Source organism: Nyctibius grandis, chromosome 5, assembly GCF_013368605.1.
Source record: "Nyctibius grandis isolate bNycGra1 chromosome 5, bNycGra1.pri, whole genome shotgun sequence".
Lineage (NCBI taxonomy): Eukaryota > Metazoa > Chordata > Aves > Nyctibiiformes > Nyctibiidae > Nyctibius > Nyctibius grandis.
Window position 1 is genome coordinate 79,887,926 of NC_090662.1, and position 27,803 is coordinate 79,915,728.

Below are 27,803 nucleotides of genomic sequence, written 5' to 3' on the forward strand. Positions count from 1 at the left end.
TGGGTGGGAAAAGCAGGAAGACATTCCATGCGTACTTCATACCCCCTGCTATCCACAACCGAATGGGACGGCAGAAAGAGCTAATGGCTTATTGAAAAAGAGCCTTAAGCCACACGAGGCCCAGTGTGATACTCGACTTTCCGAAATACTTCATCTATTGAATAATCCCCGTGGACCCACTGGAAGCCCTATAAACTGAGCATCACACACACAATCACACACAGAATCCGTTTAAGTTCACATACAGAATCTAATCAGCACTCTTTGCACAAATTGAGTTTAGCACTCCATCTACTGGAAAAAGAGAATATCCAACAACATTACAGCCAGGACAGCCTTTGATGGCCAATCCACCATCCATCGATACCGTACCCATGACTCTAACTAAGCCTTGTGGCCCACTTGCCTGGGAAGCTACTGATAGCAGTGGTACAAAACATAGAATTACTACATGATGGATTTTTCCTTCTTTCTAACAAACAGGGTAACCTGTCTGGAAAACCCCACCAAGACCAGTCTATTTTACATTTTTGGCAGACCTCCTCCGAGAGGAGAGTAAGATACATCATCCTGCTGCTGTTGAAGATTTTAATAATCCTCACTTCTCCATGAACGCCCACCTGTCTCAACTTGATCGTCAATCAAAAAATCAGCCGCGATTGTGTCAGTACAGATAAGTCACCTGTCTTGTTACTGACAGTATAAACGTGACTTGTAAAACACGACCACCTGTTAATAAGGGATATAGATGTGTTACGATTACTCACAATAACTCTTACATGCCATACAGAAAACGCTGTAACGTCATTGCTCAATGCATGACATAGCGAAGGGATGTTATGATGTTGCTATATCATGCAGATGGAACACTCTAAAGGGACGCAACGTAATGCTAGGAACAATGTCTCTCAGGATCACTAAACCTATCACAATGATGTCAGTGCCCATCTTGAATACTCCCCCATTTTTACTAAGGAGTCTTACTGAGAAAGCCCTAAAGCGGCCATGGTCTCCAGCTTGTGTTAAGTATACTGGAATCATTGGAACAGTCTCTGGTAAGGGAAATTGAAATCTTTCCACCTTGGTCATGCACAGAACTGAAGTATACTTAGAAAATGAATGGAGCTGGGATAAAAATGAAACTGATATTAAGAAAGTTCTCTGACTTTGGGGGACAGCAGGGGAGGAAGTGAAAATAGGATGCCAGATGATCAATGGATCTATCCATGAGAAGGCAATTGAGATTTCTGTGCACATCAAACACCACAGACACGAAACACTGCGCCTCTGAAAGGCTGGACTATTGGTACAATTTTACCTTAGTACAACCTGTCTTCATAATCTGCCTCAGGGCTCGCAGGGACATAGGATTATCGTTTAAATTTAAAATACACATTACTGAGCCTAGCACAACAACATCCACCACTCCTCACTTAACATCTATGGCAACTGCAAAAGACAAGAAAACTCTATTCCGACTAATTTCTGAAATTGGACTGTATGTAATCAAAAATACAGGCGAGGAACAAACATTGTTTAACCCATCACAGTCCCTCAAATGAGTCAAACTATCAATGCAACTTAATATCTCTACAATTACACCTACCTGCTCACCATTCCTAAACACATCTTACACAGGATGGTTAGAGTGGTTGCTTAGGCACACTCTTCCCTCTCCAAAACAATCAAGGAGAGATGTGACTGGTGTCCTGGGAACAGGAATAGGAGTATTAAACAGCATGAATACTGAAGTTTTAGCAAACAAAATAAGCTTGGCAACAAATGATTTGCATAAACTATAGCACCCATTACGATCTTCTTTGATGGCACTGGGAACTAATCAATGGCTTTCCACTGATATATTGCCTAAGTGGGAAAGAATTAATAAAAAAGACCACCAACTAATTGTAGACACATTTGGCATTACCCAGAATAATGTTTCTGTAGCTCTCAGCTGCATCCAAGCTCAGTTATGGGTGCAATCTACCGTAGCAGCAATTATACGGGAAGGCGATGAGGTCACCTTGTGCACTGAAATTCAAAAGGGAATTTGGGATAATGCAACTTAATTCAAAAGGGATTTCCAATCTTAGTAGCATCTAGTTAATTTCACTTATGACACCACCGACAACAAAGCCACAGCTTTTGTTTTAACAATTCGCAATGCTTCGCTATACACCATATACCCAATCATTGCACTGGGATTAAATCACAATGGAACTGTACTCTATCCATTAGAACATAGAGTATGGGCCCAACAAAACGGAAACAAATGGCAAACTGTCGATGTTGGTGCATGTGTTGTACAGGAACAACAGGGATTTATTTGTGAAAGTAATACTATTAAGGCCCAAGACATTTGTCTTGATACTGAACAAAATGTTTGTCATTTTGAAATACATTCCAAAGAAACCCCTGAAACTGTACCAATATACATTGGAAACGGATGTGTTTATATGAGGACCCTTTTGTGATTCTGTATCGATAGATGACATCACCATAAAACCACATAATCACTCAAACATCTGTATTTGTAATTTTACCAGACTTACACGATGTGACTTCCAACTATTCAGCTCCTGTCATAACCCACCAATTGCTACAATCTAAGTACATGTTGTATCAAGATTTATTGCCTGCCCTCATTGGAACAAACCTCAGATTGGTGAGAAAACTGTTACGTCATGATGCCCTGAATCAATTGCTAAAACAAATTCGAGACAACAGACAAAGAACCCTAATTACCGTCCATCGTGATACAGAAGAGATACACCTTATCCTAGAAAGAGTGAAGAAAGATGGGGAACATCACTGGTGGGAAACTTTGGATGGTCTCCAACAGCAACTGGAACACTGAACCTGATGCTACATCCCATCGTGGCTCTATTGGCTCTTGTCATACTATTTTTAAACGTTGTCCTATATATCAGAGTTTGGAAGATGACAAAGCAAGTTACACTATTACAAGAACTTCCCCGCATATATAAAACTGTCTAACCACATTTGATAAAGCAACATGTATATTCTTTAATAGTTATAGAGGTTAACCTAACATAAAATTTCCCACACATTGTAACTGGAATGCAGCATTATCTATTTATAGGCACAGAGGCAAGTGGTGACCACGCTACCACTCTGTGAAGAGATAGATTGACTCCAGTCACCGGGTGGAATGTGGTGGTGCAGCCCCGCCCTGGGCCACTTTGCGATCTCAGGATAAGCCAAGACTGTGTTCTTGTTTTGGCTACAAGTGCAGTGAGCTGGGATGATCAGGCACTCCCCAACTGTACCTGACTCTTGCTGCCTGGATCATAGCCCAATCTGGTAGGTACCAGAACTGTACAATCTGGAAAATACTGGAATTGTACGGTTGCTGAGATACCAGAATCACCTAACACAAGTTGTGACCAAAATGAAAAAAAAAAAGGTACTGACCAAAGGCAATCATCTTGCGATCCTATAAATACTGACCCTAAGTGCGACCCTTTGAGCTCTCCGGGATCGCAGACGGCTGTGACCCACTATCTCCCCCTGGGCTGGGACGCCTCTCAGGGTCGATTTCACGAGGTTCACAGATCATCTGCTGATAGATGCCGACAAAGAAGAGTGAATAATTGACTATAATTGGCTTTTGTGAAGTTTAAGGATCATTTGGTACCAGTAATTCATTACAATTTACAAAGGAGAAAATCTAAATCATAGGCTAACCTCTGTGTTTGTGTGTTTGTGCGTGTGTAATTTGATTTAAGAAACTCTGTCGTAAGTCTTGTGTGAACCTTGCCATTCTTGAATCTTTAATTAAGTCGCTGTTTGATGTAACAACTTCTGTTAAATCACTCTGTTAATTGGCTGATGATCAAGTATCAATAAATACCATACAATCTAATCCTGTGATTTACCTAAGAATCAACCCTAAATTGCTGCTACCTCAAAGTTGTGTAAAGTCTCAATTAGCAACAAACTACCTTCCCACTCTTCCATCCAGGACAGGGATTGTTACTGCCTGGGCTCAAATTCTGATGCACAGCAGAAAGGACTATCGCCTCTGTCCCTCTTAATCCAGAAAAAGAAGTGCCATGGAGGCTGGGGCAGATGGCCTGCTAACTTTAAAGGGAGTGGCAAAGATAGAACAAAAGCAAGTATGCACAACCTGTGCAAAACCAGTCTCTCTTTTGTAAGCAGCAGATATAAAGTTTATGTCAACTGCTTTCCAACTGCTCTGCTTAGATATAAAAAGGGGAGCTTTTAGGAGTCAGCATGGTCCTTGGCGAAGTTCTTCCTCTGCTTGTTCTTCTTCTCCTGTTGTTCTTCCTACTGAGCTACCTGCTTGTTAATTATTTTCCATAATGGTAATTGAAAACAATTCAGCATAGCATGATGAAGCAAGGGGAAGATAAGGCAGAAAACCAGAAGTTCTCATTTAGGGCAAAATAGGTAGTACTAGTTGAATGAAAAAGCTTCTAGGTCACATTCACGGAAGGAAAGAGGACACATACCGTTACAGGTTTACGAATTTAAGCTGAATAACCAATTTAAACGCTTCATCCATACGTGCAAAGAAGACATGTACTTGCTGCTCAGCAGAGCACATCTTTGAATTTATTGATGTAAAGCAGACAAAATTCTAAATCACATTATATTGAAAGTACTACAAATGTCATTCTTAAATTTGTGTAGCAACGGATCATCAAAACTACACACTTCATAAACAGCCAGCAGATTTCCCATGCTTTTGTTCCCTAATAAGAATTGTTATATTCCCTGAGTAAAAAGTTATCTGTCTAAAGTCATTGCTTGAAATGCACTAATTAAAATAACAATAGTAAAAATCTAGTGTAACTTTAGCACAGAGCAAGCCAATCACAGCCATGGCTAGACAGATAAAGCAGTGATGAAGCTGAAGAACCGGGAACTATGACTGTCCGCAGGATTCAAAAGGCTGCAGGCAAGGATGCAATACCCTTATCTGGTTTTCACAAATTATCATTGATTTAAAAAGAAACTATTTTTTCCTCAAGTGAGGGCTGGGGGAAGAAGGGTGGCAGCAAGGCACTTCCATGTCTTATTCCTCTATGCAGGACCTCCCAGGGCAGTGCAAGGCCACCTATGAAAGTGCTTTTTTAGCGCAGAAGGAAACTGTATGTGGGAGGGGGCTGCTGTGGGACATGGGGAAGAGCCTGAGCTGGACAGGAAGGAGGGACAGGCACGTGCATGTCCAGAAGAGCTTGTAGATGTGATACCAAAGCCAGAGCTTGGGCAGCTAAAAGCCATGGCATTTCTATTCGGGAAGAAGAAGAGGAGGCCTTAGTTCAGTTTTCGTTTGAAATATCATCTTTCCCTTCATTAGGGATTTCTGGATTACTGTTGCAAGACAATCTGCTAGCTCTGCTACGATGCAGGAATCCAGACATCAGAACTTCATAAATGTACATGGCTCATATCGTGCCTCATTTGCAGCACCAAATCTTGTCACATCAGTTGTGCCAGGACAAAGCTTTGTGTGAGCTCCCCCCTTAGCTCTCTTCTGTGAGGGAGCTTCCTTCCAGTTTTCACCCGCTCTGAGATGCCTCTATAAAGTACATGCTTTAACACGGGTTTTAAACCCTACTTTGCTAACATCTAGGGGCTCATACTATTGAGATGGTAGTAAGGCCTGACTTTCCAAAAGCTGAGGTAAGCCCAAAGACGCCAGTCTGAACTACCATTCAGAGCTGACACTGTTTTAGCTGAAATCCAGGCTTTTTCTTTTTGTTCTGAAAGATTTCAAAGTGCCAAGGGAGTAGCTGCATTAAAATAGTTGCAGTCAGCTATTACCCCTTTTGCCTGGTTTCATTCACATAGTAATTTCAGAAAGCTCTGAGGCTCTATATTGAAAGGAAAAAGTTTAACATTTTATAAGAGGGAGTGTGAAAATACGCACCTGGAAAGAGATCCTGAATGCAAACAGATCTGTAATGCCAGAGCCTGTGACTCATGCCTGAATGGACTGGAAGCTTCATATGGAATTCAGTTTATGCCTGTATTGGGTTTGGCCCCATACTTTCCTATTAGCTAAGTTTAAAAGTTCCATTTGATTTACCTGAGCAGTTTAGTGATTATTTAACATATTAATGAAGTAACAAATCGGGCCAATGAATGACTGAAATCCAGGCACTGTTACTGTACTGTATATAATCAGGCTCAGAGGGAACTTTCAGGAAAATATACCAGAAAAGCAGTGTCCAGGGATGCTTCAGAAAGCTGTGCATTATCAGCAGGTTATCTTCTTATTTCCTTGTGCAATCATCTAAGATACAACCTCCTGAAGCACAACAGCTGTATTTTTTTTTAAGGAAATTGTCATCAGATCTCTAACTCATAGGTTACCCTTACCTACTGTGAATCTCTAGCATGGTTTACAGCATAGCACCCCTCCACTCCCTGCACCCAGACTTTGATTGGTAAGCTTATTGCTATTTCAGCTGAAGCACAGAGGAAAGACTTATGTCATTGAATGAACAGCTGCTGCCTTCCTAATAAGTCGCTCCGTCATTGGTGAATTTGGTCTCATCACATCACGTTCTCTCAGGAGGCACCTGAGAAAGGAGGAGAGGTAGGAGAGAAATAGGAAGAAGGTCATGAGTACATTAGTTTTCCCCTAAGATTACCAGCAGTATCCTTGTAAGAGGAGGAAAACAGTACCTAAAGACCTGCTCTTGAGGTGCAGGTTTCCCTTATTTGGCCTTGGCAGTAAGTTTGGGCAGAACAGTGTTCTTTTCAGCACTTACAGAGACTGAAAATGAGCACCCAGAGATGAGAGTGTACAGAAGAATAATTCTGATATTTTATCTAATTTTTATATATTTCAAAGAGACCTCAGAAGGGGAACAGGCAAGGCTCCATACTGTCCCGAGGATCCGTTCTTTTAAGTGCACAGGCAGACCCAGTCAATACATTCCAACAGAAATCGATATGGGTGAATAAGCAACATCTATGATTTCTACCAAACAAGGCTCTTGTGATTTGTACTAAAGCAAGCTCACATATCAGGCTCTGTAAATCCTAGTTCCCAATAAAGCAGATGTCATCATTAGGACAGATTTGATTTTCAGCAGTTCACAGACATTTAGCAGTCCATTAAGTACACTGATCAACAGGCAGGAGGCCACATTTTAAGACAGAACCATTTGAAAATCAACTGTCCTTGAACAAATACAGATCATTCATCTAGACTGTAAGAGTGTACTTTTGGAACTGAAAGCTATTTTACTTTTTATCCTAGTTAAATGTTGCTACATTTAACACAAATGCTCATGCATAATTTTAGCCTTAATTTAGTGGTTTTAGTATACTTGCTGCTGCTTACTTTTAGCAACAGTACTACTTCCACAAACATTTATCAGGAAACACACTCACCTTGCAAGGTTTTGTTTGGCTTGTGATTTAGAATTTAAAGCAGCGTGAATCAATAACTGGCTGAAAACGTCTCTCTGAAAAAAGAAGTCAGCAAAAATGCAAAGTAATAAGTAACTCATAAAGTATTGCTGGTTACAATGTCTTGTTTACCAAATTATTAAAACCACTGAGGAAAGAAATATATCAACAAAAAAATTAAATAACTAACACTGCTAGTAAGTGTTTGCAAACAGGATTCAGTCACAAGCACAGTTTTGCTTTTCACTTTCTAAGAACGAAGTGTTGTTAATAATCTAAGTTCCTAATGGAGGCTACTGAAAGAGGATTAAGTCACATCAAAAAGTCTTTTATTGATTTACCTGAGCATTACTGCCTCCTATTTGGATTAGTTGATAACGGATTGGGTACAGCAGGTCTACAGCTTTATCACAATTTCCATTTTCAAATTCTACAAAAGCCTGGCACAGTGGCAACCCCAAACTAGGAGCCAGGGAAAGCTCATGGTCTTCAGAAGGTGATCTGTAGAATGAGAAAGTGGTTAACTCCCATAAGTCACATTATAAATACGCATATTTCAGTGCCAGTCTGTCACTGCCTCAGACAGAAATTTTTTTTACCATGTATGAGGCTGATGTTTCAGGTACTTTATTTAGATAATATCTTCTGGTGTGGTTATGTTACTTTCACTTTTTTGTTACTCATCAGTCAATCAGTTTTCGTTCGTCTGAATATATCTGCAAAAGGCACAAGCCCAACCCCTCCTGCCTTTGCAATAACAGTTTTTGCTAGAAAAAGCGAGAAAACTGCTTAAGTTTCTCTTCTGATTATCTCACCAGAACACCCTACTGCTAGTTCTTTGACTGTCCTCATCTCTGCCAAAAGTGGCAATCAGTCCCTTGCACACAGCTCCAAATAATAATCTTGCAAAACAGCCCGCCACACAGCACAGTGCCCCACTGTCTTTGTAATACAAACTGCATTCCCAGTGACAGCTCTCAGTCTGCTCTCTCTTATTCTAACCATGGCAGACTGCTTTTAGGCCCACAAACAGCAACAGATTTTAGCTAGCTCTTACGTTCTTTTTTTTAGTGCTTGTGTCCTAACCCGCTGAGGAGTGGAAGAGGCACACAGCATGACAATATGCCTGCAGAAGAAAGTATACATTCTAGCAGGCATCCTTGCCAATATTTAAAAAAAGTAAAAATACAAGTAACCACACTGTAGCTCTTTGGTCTAGAGGCAATACCTGCATGGGACAACATGGAATGGTGTTTTTCCACTGCTACAGAAGGAGCTGACTGTGATCAGGTCTTGGAGGTAGTGCCATTTCAGTGCCAAAAGGTTAGCTGGCAATACAAGGAGAGGAGGGCTTTCTATCCCAAGCAGTATAAATTATTCCTGAGAATACAGCACACAGTTCAATGCTAGAAACTCCATCAGTTGTTTAGAATAGATTTTTCTGTAAATTTTCCAATTAAATCTTTAACATTGAGGAACCTTAGTCACTGGCTTTTGCTTTGAGTGCTTGCAATGACAGAGTCACACTCCCACACTTGTACCTTAAATTTACCAAACACAAAGCATAGTCTGTGCTCTCCTTCTTGAGTCAGTATTACAAATTTCCCATTTCTTCCACTAGGGTCAATGTTGATTTTTCAGTATGCAGTGTTGCCCTATGTGTTGTCATTCCTTAAACAAAATATGGCATTCTGAAAGTTCGAAGTGGACAACAGATGTGCATTTTAAGTAGTTTGAGATAGTTAATGATGAAAATGATGAAACAATTCTTCATTTAAACGTGTTTGAAAAAACTGGAGTTCTCTGAGAAAATGCACAGGGAAGACTCCCTTTCTCTTGCAACTGATCTAAAGTATTGATTCGTGAAGAACAATGTACCCCCTGCATTAACTAACATTTCCATCCATGAAAGTAAGCATGTGATACCAACCACCAGAGAGCGCCATGGAATACTTTAAATTGCAAAGGCTAGGGAAAAATAGCAATGAAAAGCCAAGAATGGCTGTTGTTTGTGCCAAAGTTCTGTGACTGCTTTTTTTACAAATACAAAACGCATCTTAGGCATCATTTAGCTATTACATATTTGTGATACACCTAAATTAATCCCTTAAGCCAATCATTAATATAATCCCTTCATCTCACAGTCTGTTTTCTCAAATAATAAAATTAAGCTTTATAATACCTCAAACTACAGCTAAAAATGTACAGTTGTGTTACTACAAAAGGCTGAACACACAGGCAATAGGAAGCACTGGGTGAAAGGATAAGTAGCATATGTTCATTAAAGTTTCCCTGAAACGGTGTGCATGTGCAGTTTTATATACTTCAGATATACTTACATATATTTATATACTTATATAAAACATATTTGCCATTTCCTACTTTCGTCAAATCATACATGCTTAGGCTAGATTTGACAGTTATTTGTTTTCATAAGTATTCTTAAAAATCACAGTTATTTTTTATTATTTTTGATTGATGGGTATTATAGTCAGGAACAAATAGTGACAGTTTTAGGTTCTCCTTCCTTCTTTTTTAAGGCAAGGGAAGTGATAGATGCTGAAACAGAGGAAAAATAGGGTGTAGAGGGGGAAGAAATTGCATTTAAAGCATCTATATATCAACCCCTTCAAAAAAATCAAGACAATTTACAGTTATTTAAAACATAAGGGAACCTGAAAAAAACATTGTTTAGACAAAATACTTAAAAACTCAAATTTTGCAAATAATTGAATTTGAAAGCAAAATGTTCTCTACAATTACTTTGCAGAACTTTAAATTCAATTTCCTGCAGAGGTATTTCACAACACATCAAACTCTAGCTGTTAAGAGTAACACTACCAACTAATGCTCTATTATTAAAGAACCTTTTAAATGAGAGCAAAAAAGAACCACCACAGATAGCTGACATATGTTGTAGAACACCCTTACTAATATACAGGTGAAAAACTTTATTCATTGTATGTAACATAGCTTAGGGTGAACCCACTGGAAGGAAATATACAGCAGCTGCTCAGTTAGTGTCCATGACCTCAAACGTAAGAGATTTCTGCCTAACAAGAGTAGAAGCCCCTCTAGACATCAACTCAAAAAATCATTAATTATAGGGGTTTCCTAACTGGAGATTGGCCTCCTGAAACCAGACATGTCCCAGTGACATGCTAAAGCAGAGAAGAGTGTGTTGTAGTGCTTCGGCAAGCCAGAGACTTTATCGCCCTAAAGTTCAGAGGACAAAATATTTATTAAATACAATACTTCAATTCACTTGCTTACTTGGCAAGTTCCTGAAGAGTTGTTAAAAGCTCATCAGTGGTTTTGTGGTCTTTGGCTCCAAGTGAGGACATCAAGATGTGTACATCATTGAACAGAAGAATGTGATCTTTGGTGTGCTTCTTTGTAAGCTTGAGAACATTGTTCCACCTCTCTCCAAGCTTTACACCTAAGAGTAAAAAATATTTTTCCTCAATAAAATTACCACATGCAAAAGCATGACTTTGCAATATACATTCAGCCACCCAGCATAAACAGCGTTCCTACTAAATTCAAGAAAACATTCCCTGATGTGGCAAAATTTATAGGGTAATGCTCAGCTGCAGCCTGCCATATTTGGGCAGAGAGTTTATTGACTATCCATAATTTATAACCAATATTCTAAATTGCATTAATGTGAGATTCTGGCTTTATTACAAGATTGCTCATGTCTTCTTGGAGATGATGTTCATAATGAACCGCCTGTAGCAATGAAATTATACAGTGATAAGACAGATTTCGTAAACAAACCCAATGCATTATTAGCATTTCAGCAGAATACTGTGAAAATAACATTCTCCCCCCTTCATGAACTCTAGTGTATAAACACTAGCTTTAAAAAGTTAAGGAGAAATGCCACTTAGGAGAGCGCACGAAAGTCAGAGGCTAATATATGTATACTATATATGTATGCTATTTCAATCAACATCAAAATAGATAAGTACCTAACTTGAAATTTACTTCAAGGAAGCTCTACAGCTTTTTAGAGGCTTAGGTACTTGCCGGTCCAGCCTCAAATCTCCAGGGACAATAGAACTGAATTTCTCTAAAGAGAAATATATGACCTATGCTAGCTTGAGCTGAACGAAATACCATACTGGCATGGAAAAAAGAAAAGTCCTTGGAAAGAATAAAGGTTATGTACATTATTAGGAATTTCGTGTTGAGGCTTTTCTCAAGATCAGAATTTTCTTCTGTAAAGATTTCTTCTGTAACACTGACCAAGCTTGCTCTGTAAGTATCTTTAAATATTACTCCAACATGCAAGGCAGGGAAGGTGAGGCAAAAACTGTTCCCCTTACAGTTTAAAAAAGAATGGCAGGTGGATATCCTACCTTCCAGATGAAGCCTGTAGAGCATTGAACAGTTATCTACTACATCCAACATGCTTCCACTTGACAGACACCGGGGAGCAATCTGTAATCACAGGTATTCATAAGCTGTGAAACTCATGTGCTAGTAGGAGCTTATTCAGATAATCAAACTCATTTTCACTGTACATAATTAATTTTCTCTTTTCATTCATTCAAAAATACCTGTTTTGCAATAGCCCTAATTGCAGCTTTCCTGAATACAGCACTTCGCAATGACAAACACTTATTTGTTTCATTTGTGTTGTTTTTCCTGTTATGAAGTTAAGCTCAGTAAGTATGGAGAGTTACCAAGGTATTTTACTTTTTCCAAAATAAATATTACTTCACTTTTCCAAGGTTAGTAGATAGGAGTCTGCCCAGCAGCTTTCTTAATGCTTGCATTATTTTTATAATCCTTACAAAGATATGTTATCCTATCTAATTTGATATTGCTTCTTTACAAAGATTGTTTTGAAATCCAGACAGTAAAGAATAATAATAATTTAACTAGGAATGAAAAGACATGGTTTTGTTGACTTAGTAGCTAACATGCAAAATCCATTCTTTGTAAAGGTAACTTGACTTTATAGGAAAATTATTTTACATCCTTTTAAAAAGCTTTTTTCAGCAGCAGTGTTTAGACCTACAGAGAATGAATAAGAAACACGGGCAGAATGGCAAACAGTACCAATAGTGCCATTGTAGCTCTTTCAAGCACAAGCACAAGAAACACTTGAACTATATAACATGTGAGTCTTTTGGGCATTTCACCAGTTAAGAAACAGTTTCCCTAAAAAACTGTAACAACAGATGTAAATAATATATATACTTATATGGCACACTGTGATAGGTTTCAATCTCATACAGAAGGAAGAAAGCACGTATCATGGTCTTAAGCACGTTCTCAGTAAAGAAAAAAAGGCCCCCTACTCACATGATTGTCATAAATTGTCAAAGCGGCCTCATATTCACCCTGTAAAAGCAAATGAGGACTGCACCATTAACATTCAGATACAGTAACCAAAAGTGACTGGTAGTAACCAAAGACATACAAGTTAATAGATGTCATAATATTACTTCACAACTGCCTCATGGCTTGATCAAAACAAACTGAGTCAAAGAAACCTTGAGGTATTAAAAGAAAGAATGAAGCCTAAGATAAACCAGGATTTACTAGGCAAAATAATCAGTATGTTTAGGTTTCATTTAATAATATGTACCAATACTGGCCTAAGCTACACATGAAGGAGAAAGACAAGGTATTATCTCTCATTCTAATGTTCCTTTCAGGGATTTTTGCAAAAATTAGTGCATCCCACGGTGTATGCAAAGAGGTAGGAAGAAAAATAATTTTAAGCAGGCTACAAAAAAGTTGTATAGATAGAAGACGGCAAAATTATTAACAAGTTATTAGACTACTATTGAGAATTATGCTCCTTCTATGTTAATAATACTGAACACAAGCAAGTTGCTCTGTTTTCAAGTACACTGCGCCTTTTCAGCGATGTCACATTTGTCTTCCTACTGAATTGAACCCCTCAAGTGCTAAGCATTATTAAATCCAAGGAAATTCTGACAGGTTGGGTAAAATTGCAACCATTTTTAAAGTGTTTCAATAATAAGAATTAGTAACAATAATTAATAACATTGGTGACCAAATTTAGAGCTCACTGCCTCTTTCTTAATTTTTGGGCCAGCAAATTAGTATTAAATTTGAAGATAATTTTGTCTAATTTTTGCCTGAAAATTAGAGATCCAAGTTCATCCTTCTATCAAATAAGTGTGCCAAGTGTAATTACTAAGACTATTTGATCTTTAAACATGCAATAATCTCACAGCAATTTTTCAGCGTTCTAACAAAGATCCTGGAACTTTGACCAATGTAATTAAAACTCCTCAAAATAATTGTAATAAAAGACTAGATTGTAAAAATGGCATTGTGCTATTTTATAAAAACATCCCTTTAAATAGCTGAAAAAAAACCCCTATAAATGTTAGCTCTGCCTTTCAAATAGCATTAGATAAATGACCCATCTGGACCATAAAACACCTATATGAAAATATCTCATACCTTTTCAATAAAGTACAAAGCCCAGTGCCAGTAATTATGGCAAGCTAGCATATCACTGTTCTGGAAGAAAAAAAGAAAGAAGAGAAAATATTATTTACAAAATAACTTCCCATTTAAATGTATGTAGTCAGATTTCTGTTTACTTCTTCAGCAAAACTGAGTACTTCATGAGACAGAAGATGAAGGAGCTTTAAATCAGCTGGCCATGATACCTTCTCATTTGATACATTTGCTCCTTGCAGCTATTCAGGAAGACACCTCAAAAACAAGGTTTTCCCCATATAATTTTCCAGAGAAGAATTTCAGTTGGATGTCTCAGAATTCACCCTTCTGCAGCCTTTTTTTTTTTTTCTTAGGAAAAAAAACCCCATATCTATAACAAGACTAAGATTTCTCTCATCTAAAATGTAGGTGTCTTGTCTAAAGTAACCTGGATAGATAGTGGAGAGAGATACACACCTTATGAAGGCCATCCATCCCGTCCATCTAGACATCCAGCTCAGACAGAGAGGAATCACTTCTTAAACATATGTTTGACTATGGACTACAGAAGATGCACTAGATACCAAACACATTGGTAGGTCATCAGATGAGATGAATATTTGCTGGACTGTACCAACTTTGCACTGTCCTTTTCAGCTGGCACCAGAACTTCAAATACTCTTCCCTAGCCTGCACTTCAAGAGAACGTCATTGCAGTTTACTTTTGTGAGTGCACTAAGAACAGACAAACAGGAATATAATTCCATAATCCTTTGGTGAAAATTAAAATACCAGAGAGGTTTGTCCTTCTTCTCTCATTCTCTCCCAGGGCTGTAGTTAAAGTTAGTATCTCACAAGTGGAAAAAGCACCTTCATTTTCAGTGGCAACTGTAAAACCCACTTTCAGAAAGCACAAAGGTTCCCAGTGAATGTCAGAGCTTTATGGTGCTAAGATAAACAAGTAAAGATTACCAGAATGTTTAATATTAAATCGCAAACCAAACCTGAGCAACTGAAGTAGTTAAGTGCTTGGCATAAACCTGGTAATATCAAGTTTAATACCATACTACCATTCCAAATGTCATACAAACAAGAACATGGGATTACCTCACTGAATAAAACCAAACCCTTTTTCTGCTGCTGATTTTGAGTTCTGAACGAGATTAAATTGCTAAAGGAGAAGTGGGCTTGCAGGTTACTAAAGTAAATAAATAAAAGCCGACTATGGGAACTCATTCCAACAGCTCATGAGAAAAAAACATTCCTATTTAATAATGAATAGCACTGGCAGAGAGGTAAGATAATTTTGCCCCTTTTGATTTTATGCTGAAATAAACACATAAAACAAATGGCATCTGCTTTTTTTTGGGGGGGGGGGGGGCGGGGGGGAAGAAACAAAAAAAATAAAGTACTCTGTAAAGAAAACCTGTACCTAATATTTGCTGCTCTTACTGGGAAAGAGAAAGATGAATTAAAAGCAACAGAAGGAGCCTGAATACTGTGGCAGTACAGATAGATGATCCTGGTCATTACATAAAAATTAAAAAATTCAAACCACCAGGCAGAATAGAAGCAACTTTATTAAGGCCCTTAGAGAGACGTGCTTTTTTTCATGCGCTTACATTTTAACGCTCTGTGTTCATGATGCCTAAGATGAAAAACACTGCACAAAAGACATGATTATACTCATTATCATTATGACAATGTCAGCTGTTATATATCTTAACTACACTGGGTCAGGCACGAAGGTACATCAGACAATTCTACTTACTGGTCTTGCACTTTAGTACTTTTAGTTGGATAAAGGGTATAAGTGACAGAGGCATACAACTCTTAAGAAGGAGTTCAAAAATCGATCCAAAAGTTAGTGATTGGGGGTATTTAAGGCATCACCCAAACTGTCAGTCCCCTGCATCACTGTCTCATTAAAACTGATATATCAAAGGACAAAATGGTTTCTGAGAAATGACAGACATGAACCTCAAGCAAGGGTTTTCTACCTGCACTTCGAAGCTCGGTGTCTGAATGCTTAACTTAAAAACAAGTACAAAATAAACAGTCCTTCGAGCCTCATTATCCATCCCTGCTCTTTGGGTGTGGTGGAATGGTCAGCTCAGATCACTCTAAAACAGACTCTTAGCAGGTTCTAACAAATTCAAACCTCACAGCCTTCTGCTCTGAATATGACACAATCATTGGGAAAACATGCTGTCCAACACAAATAAAAACTAAGCTTCACTTACAGCAAAGGACCCTATAACAGACTAATTAAGCTGTTCAGTACTCAGAGATACTCAAATTTGTTGGATTTATAAAGTAACTTCAGTACACTAGAAAAGAAACAAAAGCATCATTTTGCTTTTCTTTACAGTTGACCTTTAAAAATCTTTCCCCATCCAGGAGCAAACAAATATTTTATGAGTCTTCTAAAACATTTGATTTGACTGTGTCATTTCACACATCATCTTAGGTCCCCGTGAAGAGGTTTAGCCAGGTTCCTCAACTGACTTTAAGTGCTCATCTCAGCATAAGCAAAAAGCTTCTGAAAATATCACTGGTCACTTTACTTTTATAAACACAATAAATCACATATCAATAAATCACAATTTTCACTTCTGATGTTTCACCTGTCTACAACGGCCATGTCTTTATGAGATGTAAAACACCTAATCAGCTCCACCAGCAAAAAGAAATGGGGGGTGAGGGTGGGGGGTGTTTGTGTGTATATGCACATGTACAAACCACACACTTGTTGAAAAGCAGTATTTGTTACAATAGTCCTAGCTAAAGTAAGGCAGTGTGAGAGGACAGACTGTGTGAATCCCAGCCTACTGACATGTTTGCCATTTTTGTAATCTAAACAGTCATAGTAACAACAACTTAAAGTGGTCCACAGTATGTGTCCCTCATAATATGCCATTTTTCCTGCCTCTTGCTTCAAAAGTAGCATGGCTAGTAGCAGCATCTCAACTGATGGTTTCTTCTAATATGTAAACTTTGCATTGCTTGTAACATGTCTGCAGACAGAAAGGAATTGCATGCAGAGGAATCAAGAACTTGGCTGGAGGAGATAAAGACGACCTAGAAGGAGCTTTTTCAGAGATGCTACAAGAGTGTTTACCTTCCAGTTGGTTTCCGTTTCCTTCATAAATTCTAGCCCTTTCTTCACCTCTGCTTTCATTTCATTTACGTGAGCTATAGTATGAACAGACCACGCATCTGTCTGATTTATAGCCAAAGCCTATGAGTGAAAAAGGGAAAATGTGATTAAGCTTAGAAACTTGCAAATAACAGTATTTAGAATCATAGAATCGTTTTGGTTGGAAAGGACCTTTAAGATCATCAAGTCCAATTTATCACTGCTGATATAGAAACAAGAGACTACTTTTTACTTGCTGCATGTGAAGTACATTCCTGTACCATTCCAACTAACTACAGCCAGGAAGTTTGATTTGGACAGAAAAGGAAGAAAATGTTTATTGGCTGACTTCACTTCCCAGCTTGTACTGCACAGAGATGAACACCTGCAAAACACTTTAAAATGCAGGCTTTAATGAAGATTATCAAATGACATTTTATTTTACAGACATGCATCAACATCAGCCATGAAAGAACTGCATGCACAGGCATGATAGATTCCATGACATAGTGCCTTGCAGGTGATCATTTCTTCTTCAAGAACATGGCCAACTCTGAGTACTGAGCAAATTCCTCCTTCTTGCTCCAACAACTCCCACTAGGTTTTAGGCATTTTGTGAGGTTAGTCATTAACCTTGTAAATGTTAAATGTTAAGGTTTAGTCTTTGTTGTCACTTTCAGCAATTTGATGTAACAGCAGTTTGGCAAAAACACCCATTAGAAATTAATTGTATCTGAGACTCCTGGAGGACAGGGATAATCCTGGGGACTGGAGAAAGTCACATGTAATTACTACCTTCATAAAAAGGAAACAGGCCGGCTAATATTGATCCCCAGGAACATTGTAGAGTTAATTGTCCAATAATCAAGGAACAAGGATCTGGGAAAAAAGGGAGGGGGAACCCAAACAGGATGGATTGTCAATAGTGGATTACAAACTAATCCAACATTCTTTAATGGGAGTAAACAGCCAATTATACATGGGGAAAACAGCAGATGGGATAATATACGGATTTTACACAGGTGTTTTGACACTGTCTGACAAGGCATGCTCATAAGCAAGTGAAGGAAATACAGTCAAGATGAAACTGCTATGGTATGGCATAGACATGGGAATCTTTCAGTAGTCTCTTCTGAACCTCTACGAGCATTTCCATGTTGAGCTTTCTCTCTTTGCTACTTCTGTTAACAACCAGGATGATGGAGAGAGTCAGTTAATGGCATTTGCGCAAACCACCACCCAGAGACAGGGACCACGTTTAAGAATTCTAAAACCTTTTAGCACCAGTAACAGGCAGTTTACCTCACGGGCAAGCTCCTCAGCACGATCAAAAAAGTTTGTTTCCATGAGTCCAAAAGAGTAGTAGCCTTTCACGTAGCTAAGCAAAAGGGGAAAAAACAGCACGTCATCCATTTAGAACTAGATTTAATCTAGGACTGAAAAACGTATTAGAAATAGCATTTAACTCAAAACAGTCCTTACAATGCACATTACAATGAGGGTTCAATCTTGCAGAGTACAGAACAACTAGCTAGTTGTCATAGGAAATGAAAGGCCCAGAGACACCAGCATGGGAAACAGTAACAAGATGCACATCACTAGTGTCTTGAGAACTGATATTTACATCTTTGGATAAGCTGGAATTAAGAGCTGCACAGAACTATGTGCTGATCTCTGCAACAGCTGCAAGACACAGAATTAGAAGGCTGGAAGCAAGACAGTGCTGCCAGCAAAGTTATCTGAGAGTCTCAAAGGCAACACGAGTGTAGTGATCTGCACTTTCTTCAGTGCCCACAAAACTACAGGAGAGCACTTTTGTGTGAAGTGACTCTTTAAAACTGGTTAACGTCATTGTAAAGTCACAAAGCATCCCCATTAAGCAATAAAGGCCCAACATAAAGGAAAATTAGGGGTGTCATATGCTCTTAACGTACATACTTGATGCAGTCATTTTAAGAAATATTTAACTGCTATTGTATTTGCAGATTTGTAGATTGCAAAATACCACAGGATATGTTTCTGTTTCTCAAAATATCTGTTGGGATTTTGGTTTTAAACTCCTGAGGCAAAGGAACTACTAAAATGTGCGGGGTATGTGGCAACTGATTTATTTCATGGATCAAGATGAATAAAAGCTGATTTTTTTGTTTTGTTTTTTTTTTGCCAATGTATCAATTCATGTGTAACTCTACACACCTGTAAGTTTGAAGGCAAGGGCTTGTCTCCCTTTAGCCCATGTCCAGGGCTAAACAATAACCAGCTGTTCCATCACCCAGTGACCCTTCCCCAGCCAAGAAAGGGAATTGAGAAAAGAAAGGAGACTTGTGGGTTGAAATGAGAACAGATTTAATAAAATAAGAAAACCAACATTAATACTAGAGCTGATATAAAATACAGAGTTACACTAAGCCCATATAGTTGTCGTGAGCTGTGCACTCCCAGCAGTGAATGCCAGCTGTCAAACGCTGCGAGCACCACAGCTCCAGAGAAACTGCGACGGTCACAGCAAGCGGGAGAGCAGCCTCAGGAGTAGAATGACGGGTGAGATCCTCTAGGGATGGCAACCATTGAGAAGAGAGAGCCGTCCCCAGCAAACTTTCCAGTTATAGTGAACTTGACATTTATGGTATAGAACACACCTGTGGGCCAGCCTGAGCCAGCTGCCCTGGCTTTCACTCCTCCCAGCTTAAGCACCTGGCTAGCTCGAAACTGCTAACGGACTTGATCACCATCCAAACCCGCACACCATGGCTGGCCATGAACTAAAACAGAGTGTCTTATCAACTTTGCTCCCACCGTATCGGGTGCTGCAGCCTTCTCAAAAGTGCAGCTTTTCTGAACAGAAAATTGATTCTCTGATTCCGTCCCAGTGAAAGCAGGACAGGGGTACTTGCCAGGTTTGTATACTTCAGGAAATGCTTGGCATATGGGTGTTTCCTGTTGCTTTACAATTAAGTGGACAACAACCTGCACTTCTGTAGCATTGTGTCTAGAAAATGCAGTCAACACTGCTAAGCTGTCTTACTTCCCCAACAAATGAAACCAGCATTTTGTAGTTAAAAAGAGCTAAGGGTTTGAGATTTTTCTGAGCTGAGGTAACACAGCTGGAAAAGTGAGACTCCTGACACTACTCTCTGAGCCATGAGATTGTGGGGTACCTCACTTAGCTTCGTTATTACCTTAGCATTCAGTCTGTATTCGCTGCACTATTTGTGGAAGAGAAAAAAGGAGAAAAGATTGTGCTGGATATGGAGGTACAGTGCATGGGTCTACAGCAACATTTATAAAATATTCAGAAAGTTATGGTTGGCTGTGGATTGGATCACCTATTCATCTATCTCTAAATTATAAGTCAAGACATACATTTAATGTTATTTTTTATATAAAGCTTTTTATATTTTTTATATAAAGCTTTCCAATAATTTAACAGGTCTTAAAAAAAATTTTAAAATGATCCCAAGTTAGTTTTTATAAACGATTCACTTGTCAATAGATTCAGATTATCCTGAATTAACTTTGGGAAACCAAAACTTTCAGGATTAAACTAAAGAAATTTTTAAAACATTCTGCCTTCCTGTCAGTCTTGGCTGCTGTTACGGTATATCCCAAAGTTTTATTTCAGAACTACGCTTCGGTATTCCAAGTTACAACTCCTTTCTTCCTTCCACTGATGCACTCTATCACCCACAACATGAGCCCCAAATGAAAAACTGGACCCATAAAAGCCTGAATGAGTTTTGCCACTGCTCTCAGTGAGGACATGATTTATCCTGTTTGTACATGCCATGTGCCATATTTGACAGCAAAATTAATAATGGAGCCACAGCTCACTTAAGGAAAAACCTCAACAACAGTGTCAACAGGGACACAGGAGAGGTGTTCCAGCTGTGGTCAGGTTTGTTTCAATTCGAAGCCCTTGACTTTGTCTACATGTCTGTTTCCAACAGATCCTGTGATTTAGAAGTGTCTGAACTTAAAAAACACGAAGTACATGCACACCAGACAAAGAGCAAGTCTCAAAATAAAGCATGACCCACCTGCTCAGTGGAATATCAGGTGTCCAGAAAGGATAAACGCGGGCAACAGAATCTCGCATCTGTACCTGATATCCCAGGTAGAAATAAGTGTCCTGGGAAAATTTGAGGGCTAGAAGGTCAGTTGGGTGGCTCTGCAGAATCTGTTCCCACAGATCACAAGCTTTTGGAAGCTGGCTAGAAATAAAAAAATATTTTGATTGCTGACAGAAGGCACACATATCTGCCTCTACGGTTAGTTCTGAACTCATGCTATTCTCAAAAATAGAAAATTCAACATCAAATTACTTTTTTTTCCTCAAATTTCTTAGTCTTTTTTAAAGCAATAATGCCATTATCTTCACTGAGCACCTTCTGGGAAATCTTTTCAAAGAAATGCCTTTGGGTTACAAGTCACTGAAACACATAAGGAAAATGAAACAAGCTTAAAGGATAAATCTAAAGACTTTCCTACAGGGTTCAACCATTTTTACAGAGACCTACCATAATTAATCTAACTTCACATGCGTAACGACATCTTCCCTCTCCTCTAGTGGGAATTAAACCCATAGTAACAGGGCTTCAGTAGCTTCCTCTTTACCTTTGCTTAGAAGTATGTGAGGTAAATCCATGCTCATCTGTTTAACAAACAAATCATGAAAGTGAATCATTAGCCCATACTTTCTGCAGTGCACAGAAATTCATCATATTGAATGGAACAGTGAGCCTCTATAGCACTTCTGATACTGCTACCTCCCTGTTTTACAGAGGAAATAGTTTTTTTGACCCACGGAGACAACAGAGAGGAGAAGTCTCTTTATAGCTTTGCTTCTGGGGACCCAAGGCAGTGTTACATTCTAGTGGACCTTACGGTAGTTAAATATTTAGTTTCCTAGTTCTAAGCCATATATTCCACTGACAGATCTATGATAGATTTAACCATGGAGTGCTTAATGATATGAAGCAGGGGCAATAGAGCACCTCCCCTCCTACGGGTCTGCTCACTAACTAGTCACACTACTTACAGTTTGGAGCGATACATTCAAGAACAACCACTGACATGATCCTTTGCTAGATGTCAGCTAATGTCAAGCAATGCTACTACCAACTAGCACTTCCACCTATAGGGGCTAAAACTCTTCACAGACCTTTAAATGGGATGACAGTGCACTTACCCACTGGCAAACATGTACAGCGCTGATACATGAAGCTTCTCCCGCTCAGTCAGTGGCTGTGATTTTGAGAGAGTCATCATTGTTCTCATTGCGCTGTCCAGCTCTTTGTTGAGCCGCACTGAGCTTCCAGTGCCAATCAGCTCCAAACCATTAGCAATGACATGTCCCATTGCTACAGAAAATAGAACATTACAACTTGAGCTGTACAGCATTGCAGGTAATTTACCTCTACAGAAACACAAGGGGAGGTTGGTTGGTTGTTTGAAACACGACTTTTACTCACAGGGGTCTGGGAAGTCCTGTAAGCCTGAAGTTTTTACAGGCTTTTCATGATAGCCTTTTAAAAAGACTTGAAATTAAAAGAAAGGCGAGGCTGCACCTCAAATACTGTGTGCAGTTTTGGGCCCCTCACTACAAGAAAGACATTGAGGAACTGGAGCATGTCCAAAGAAGGGCAATGAAGCTGGTGAAGGGTTTAGCGAACAAGTCTTATGAGGAGCGGCTGAGGGAACTGGGGTTGTTTAGCATGGAGAAAAGAAGGCTCAGGGGAGACCTTATTGCTCTCTACAACTACCTGAAAGGAGGTTGTAGCAAGGTAGGTGTTGGTATCTTCTCCCAAGTAACAAGCGATAGGACAAGAGCAAACGGCCTCAAGTTGCGCCAGGGGAGGTTTAGATTGGATATTAGGAAAAATTTCTCCACCGAAAGGGTTGTCAAGCATTGGAACAGGCTGCCCAGGGAAGTGGTGGAGCCACCATCCCTGCAGATACTTGAAAGACATGTAGATGTGGTGCTTAGGGACATGGTTTAGTGGTGGACTTGGCAGTGCTAGGTTAACGGTTGAACTTGATGATCTTCAAGGTCCTTTCCCACCAAAATGATTCTATGAAAAAACACACACAAAACCATCCTAGCCTGCTCTAGACTCTGAAGAAGTTTTACAGAATTCTACAATCCAACACTTCCCACTTGCCAAAACAAAGTAAGTTAAACACCAAGACACAAGGTATTATCCAGCACTTTCCATGCTAAGAATTAAAGGTTATACTTACTAAAATTTGGGTCTGCTGCCTTTAACTTGGAAAGACACTCCTCAATACCTCCAAGGCTCTCATTATTGGCCCAAGTAGCATACTGTGAGAGAGACAGAGAAAGGGGCAATGAATACCCAATAGTATTGGGCTTCTTTTCATTCTCCCATGTGTGTAAAATCCAAAAAGTAAGCAAGACAAATGCAGAAAAGACAAACTGTGGATTATGATAGGGCTACTGTAGTAGGAAAACAGAAAAACTGTTTTCTTTAAGGTAGTTTGGCCACCAGCAGAACTAATAACTGTGGATTTCTATGTGGTTTAAGTCGACTGCTTGATCCTCCCATGTCAAGTAGGGTGAGCACGCTGGCAGAAGTTTTCCTCACAGCTGCAGCATCTGGCACAGCCCTCTGCTACAAGGGTTTTCTGCTGCCTGCTAATGGCTGAACTCCTGGAGCAGCCTGATTGAGAAGCTCTCCCAGCTGGTAAGAAATTTAAACACCAACTACAGCAAAGACTGTTTCATGCACAAGTCCCTTCAAATCACATTTTCTTACACTTTTTGGTCATACCTGGGTCAGCGCAGCATCAAATAGTTTACAGGCTTCATTGCTGGTAGTGGACAGGACAAGTCCAGCATCCTGCCAGGCCTGCACAACAAACAAACACAAACCCGCTCATTTTACACTCTCCTTTTCCAGACTAAGCCAACAGATTTGCACATTGATCATGTTCCGATATTTTTGTCAACTATGCCTTTTCTCTTTAAAAAAAGAGAAAATCTGGAAGGACAACGTGAGCAGATACACAAACCTGTTGTGTCGTTGCAGTTACATCCGAAGACTCAGTAAGTTGGGGTTAACAGTGGGAATAAAGCAGCAACAAATTTTAAAGTGTAATAGAAGATCTTGATGGGTTACACATCTCGTAATGAGAGACCCTTCTTAATTCATTACAACTCAATTTTTGGCTAGTCCCTCTGCTGCAGTCAGACCTCAGGTGAAGCAGAGACATGGTAAAAGAAAACCCTGGGGTTTTTATAACTTCAATCAATACCTTAAGTAACCTCTAGGCCAAACAGCCTGACAAAGCAAACCCATCAAGTCACTGGAGTTCAGCCAACAAAGAATTTGGACCACAGCCTTGTACACGAGCCTTATGAAAAGGAAGAACATCGGCATTTGATAAAGCTAAAATGCAAAACAGAATCAGGCTGCCACGGTTTCTTAACAAGCTGTCTAACACTGACTGAGGCGCTACATCTCCTGGAGAACAAAAAGAGTTTATTAGGCAGAGGTGCAATTTACTCCGTGGTGGAATTAAGCTGCACCAGCTATAGCACCCCGGTTCTTGGTTGTCTCCACGACTGCTCTCTTAAGTAACAGGCAACAAAATGAAAAATCCAATGCCCATTTCAAAATGCCTAACTTATTCATGTGGGTGCCTCCAGCAAACAGGCATGTAATCTCTTGTTGCTTGCACGCCTTTTCCCCAACACAGGATGGCCACAAAACCACAAAGCCTGTCATCTCACAAGCTGAGGTGCTTCCCTTGGCAACCTGTTCGTATCACTTTAATAACATTTGGGTTTATTTCTACTAATCACTCTCCATTCAGCATTCCTATACTCTAAGACCATAGGCTTCTCGAGCATAGACTTACATTCAGCACACCATATATATTCTTGTTGAAGTACACACACATCTGAGGATCTGCCCCAATCACTTCGGCATCACTTTTATTCCAGTACACAGAACGTACAGTACAGACATAAAAAAAGACCCGGGGCAAGCCAATTCAGACTCCTCCTAATGGGGGATTAGTCCTTCCAGATGCTGCAAGAATTTAGTTAGTCTCATTTTACAGTTTAGGGTATTTCCTGGTGCTAATGACCCAACTGTCAAAAATTTTAAGTAACTAGGCAAAGACATCTTTGCTAACAGTATTCTAAAGCTTTGCCACTGTGATTGGATTAAAGGCTCCCATTCCAGCACTTCAAGAACTTGTGTGTTCAATTACAAGCCTGAAAGACAACTGGAATGTTAAATTACAAGTTTTCTTTACAATCCACGCTATATCCAGAAACAGTGTAAAGAAAGAAGTCAAGAAGGTAGCCAAGTTAGGCCTGCTACTTACAGGTTACCTTTCAAGATGCCCTGCAAAACAGGCCACAAACCACTTTCATCACCAGTTGTCAAAAACAAGCTCCATTCAAAGCAGCTCTCGATGCCGCTGCCTGTTTTGCTCAAAGGCTCAAGGTACTTGCCAAGCAGAAAGCGTCATCCCATTTTGAGGAGATTTGTTAATACTAAGATTCACTGGAACAAAAATGTCAGTGCAAAAGCATGAGAAAAACCAGCAGAACTAGGGTTGGTAAAAAAAGGCCTGCATCCATCACTAAGGACACTGCTCATCTAGTTGAGGTACACGCAGCTTCCATCTACTCTAGAAAGCCTCTGCTCTGCCAAGGCTACAGCCCAGGTAACTCACCCCTCACTGCAAGACTCCCACTCTGGCAATAGGAGGATGGCAGCAAGGCTGCATCACATCATGTATGCCAGTACTACTCCTGTTAGAGTGCCAGGACAAGAGACTGCAGGGAAGAAGCACCCTGTAACAGCTGCTGACTCCTAAAAAACATAAAAGATCTGCCCTAAACCTAATCTGTTGTTGCCAAGCTAGAACCAAAGAGCTACAAGGAGCACAGAAGAGCCAGCACCCCTCGTCCTCTGAGTCATACACAAGTGGTCCTGCCCAGACAACTTGGGACACTCGTGTCTTGGGGCTTGTCTGTACTCAGCTATCAGCCTGTGGCTGAAGACATCCTCAAGAGAGGGAGTGCAAGTAGGTAAAAATTAGCCTGGAGAGTTTGTAGAACAGTTATCACCTCCCATTTCCACACAGGCTGCTTTTGAGTTCTGTTACACTACTTTCCCACAACCTTCCCCTCTAACTCCAGAAGACACTCTTCTCTGTAATGTTTCTTGGAGGAGAGCGCCATGGCCTTGGCTCTTCTTACTGCTTCTTGGTGACACCAAAGCTTTAACATGAGAGTTTAGTCAAAGGATCTGGTGACTGTCTATTTGTATTTTTGTTCCTGCTAGAATCCCAGATGACTCTCAGGAATCTCTGCTCTTTGCGGGTTGCTGTTAGCACATTCTCTATTACTCGAGTGGTGGCTCTCCAGAACTCTGGCACTCATGAACCTATGACACTCTCAGAAGATCTTCAAGACTTCTTTTTTTTTACCTCACCCTGCCTAATTAACCAAAAAACAACAAGAGGAGTAACAGAGAGAATGAACTTCATCGGGAAGAAAGCATGCAAATGACTAATCAGTAACTAGCTCCTGCAGACAGATTTTTAACCCTTGGACTTGAAGCTGGTTTAGAGTTCATAGAATCATAGAATGGTTTGGGTTGGAAGGGACCTTAAAGATCATCTAGTTCCAACCCTCCTGCCATGGGCAGGGACACCTTCCACTAGACCAGGTTGCTCAGAGCCCCATCCAACCTGGCCTTGAACACTGCCAGAGACGGGGCAGCCACAGCTTCTCTGGGCAACCTGTTCCAGTGTCTCACCACCCTCACAGTCAAGAATTTCTTCCTAATGTCTAATTTAAAGCTACCCTCTTTCAGTTTAAAACTGTTACCCCTTCTCGTAAAAAGTCCCTCTCCCGCTTTCCTGTAGGTCCCCTTCAGATACTGGAAGACTGCCAGAAGGTCTCCCTGGAGCCTTCTCTTCTCCAGGCTGAACAGCCCCAACTCTCTCAGCCTGTCTTCATACAAGAGATGCTCCAGCCCTCTGATCATCTTCGTGTGCCTCCTCTAGACTCACCCCAACAACTCCATGTCCTTCTTATGTCGGGGGCCCCAGAGCTGGACACAGTACTCCTGCTGAAGGAGGCCTGACCGGTTCTTGAGGCCCACAGAAAGGGCAGGGGAGTGCCCGTCGCACCAGTCTACACTATGAACTACACCCAGAGACGTTCAGACACGCGTTTGCTTCCCCCGTGGTAGGGAAGGGTGCGGCGACACCTCCCCATTTTCAGATCCCAGCAGCTGCCTCACCCCTCCTGAAACCCACCCGCAGTGGGAGGTTACCGGGGGGTTAAGGGACATGAGTTCCAACCGAGGCCTCACCACAGCGGGGCCGGCTCTCCGCACCCTGCCGCCAGCCTCAGCCCGCTCGGCTCGGCTCGGCTCGGCTCAGCTCCCCTCCCGCCACCGACCCACCGCCCGCCAGCAGCCTCCCTCCCAGCACGGCTCTCAGGCGGGCCCGGGGCCTTCCCAGGACCCACACGGGAGGACACCGCATACCCGCAGGGCACCGCACGCCCGCCGGCCCTGTGCGCCCGGCAGGAGCAGGGGCTCTGCCCCCGCGCCCGGCCGCTGCGGCGGGGCCGGGCGCTCAGGCGGGGCCCCTCGCCGTCCCGCTCCGCCTCAGACCTGCCCTCACCTTGCAGTCCCTCAGCGTCGCCATGATCCCGCGCGCCACCTCCGCTGCAGCCGCGCGGCAGCTCCGCGCTTCAGCCCCGCCCCCGCAGGAGCTGGAGCCGGAGCCGGGGCGGGGCGGGGCGGGGCCAGCAGGGGGCGGG

At 40.7% G+C, this 27,803-nt stretch overlaps 1 protein-coding gene and 1 pseudogene across 2 annotated transcripts; one reads left to right on the forward strand and one right to left on the reverse strand.

Annotated features, from left to right (window-relative positions):
* The first annotated feature begins 1,442 nt into the window (after positions 1–1,442).
* On the forward strand, positions 1,443–2,997 carry LOC137664072 (uncharacterized; annotated as a pseudogene).
* Positions 2,998–4,565: 1,568 nt separating this feature from the next.
* Positions 4,566–27,738, reverse strand: TTC38 (tetratricopeptide repeat domain 38). 2 transcript variants are annotated; one of them, XM_068400908.1, is made up of 14 exons: positions 27,665–27,738; positions 23,779–23,856; positions 23,228–23,309; positions 22,176–22,347; positions 21,025–21,198; positions 18,290–18,365; positions 16,970–17,089; positions 13,867–13,926; positions 12,730–12,768; positions 11,778–11,859; positions 10,687–10,852; positions 7,755–7,914; positions 7,396–7,469; positions 4,566–6,575 (listed from the first exon to the last, which is right to left on the reverse strand). In XM_068400908.1, exons 1-14 carry the CDS (start codon positions 27,686–27,688, stop codon positions 6,482–6,484), a joined length of 1,401 nt encoding a protein of 466 aa, XP_068257009.1. In that variant the 5' UTR covers positions 27,689–27,738; the 3' UTR covers positions 4,566–6,481. The 2 variants fall into 2 exon arrangements, with proteins under 2 accessions (XP_068257009.1, XP_068257010.1); XM_068400909.1 differs by lacking the exon at positions 12,730–12,768.
* Positions 27,739–27,803: the final 65 nt, after the last annotated feature.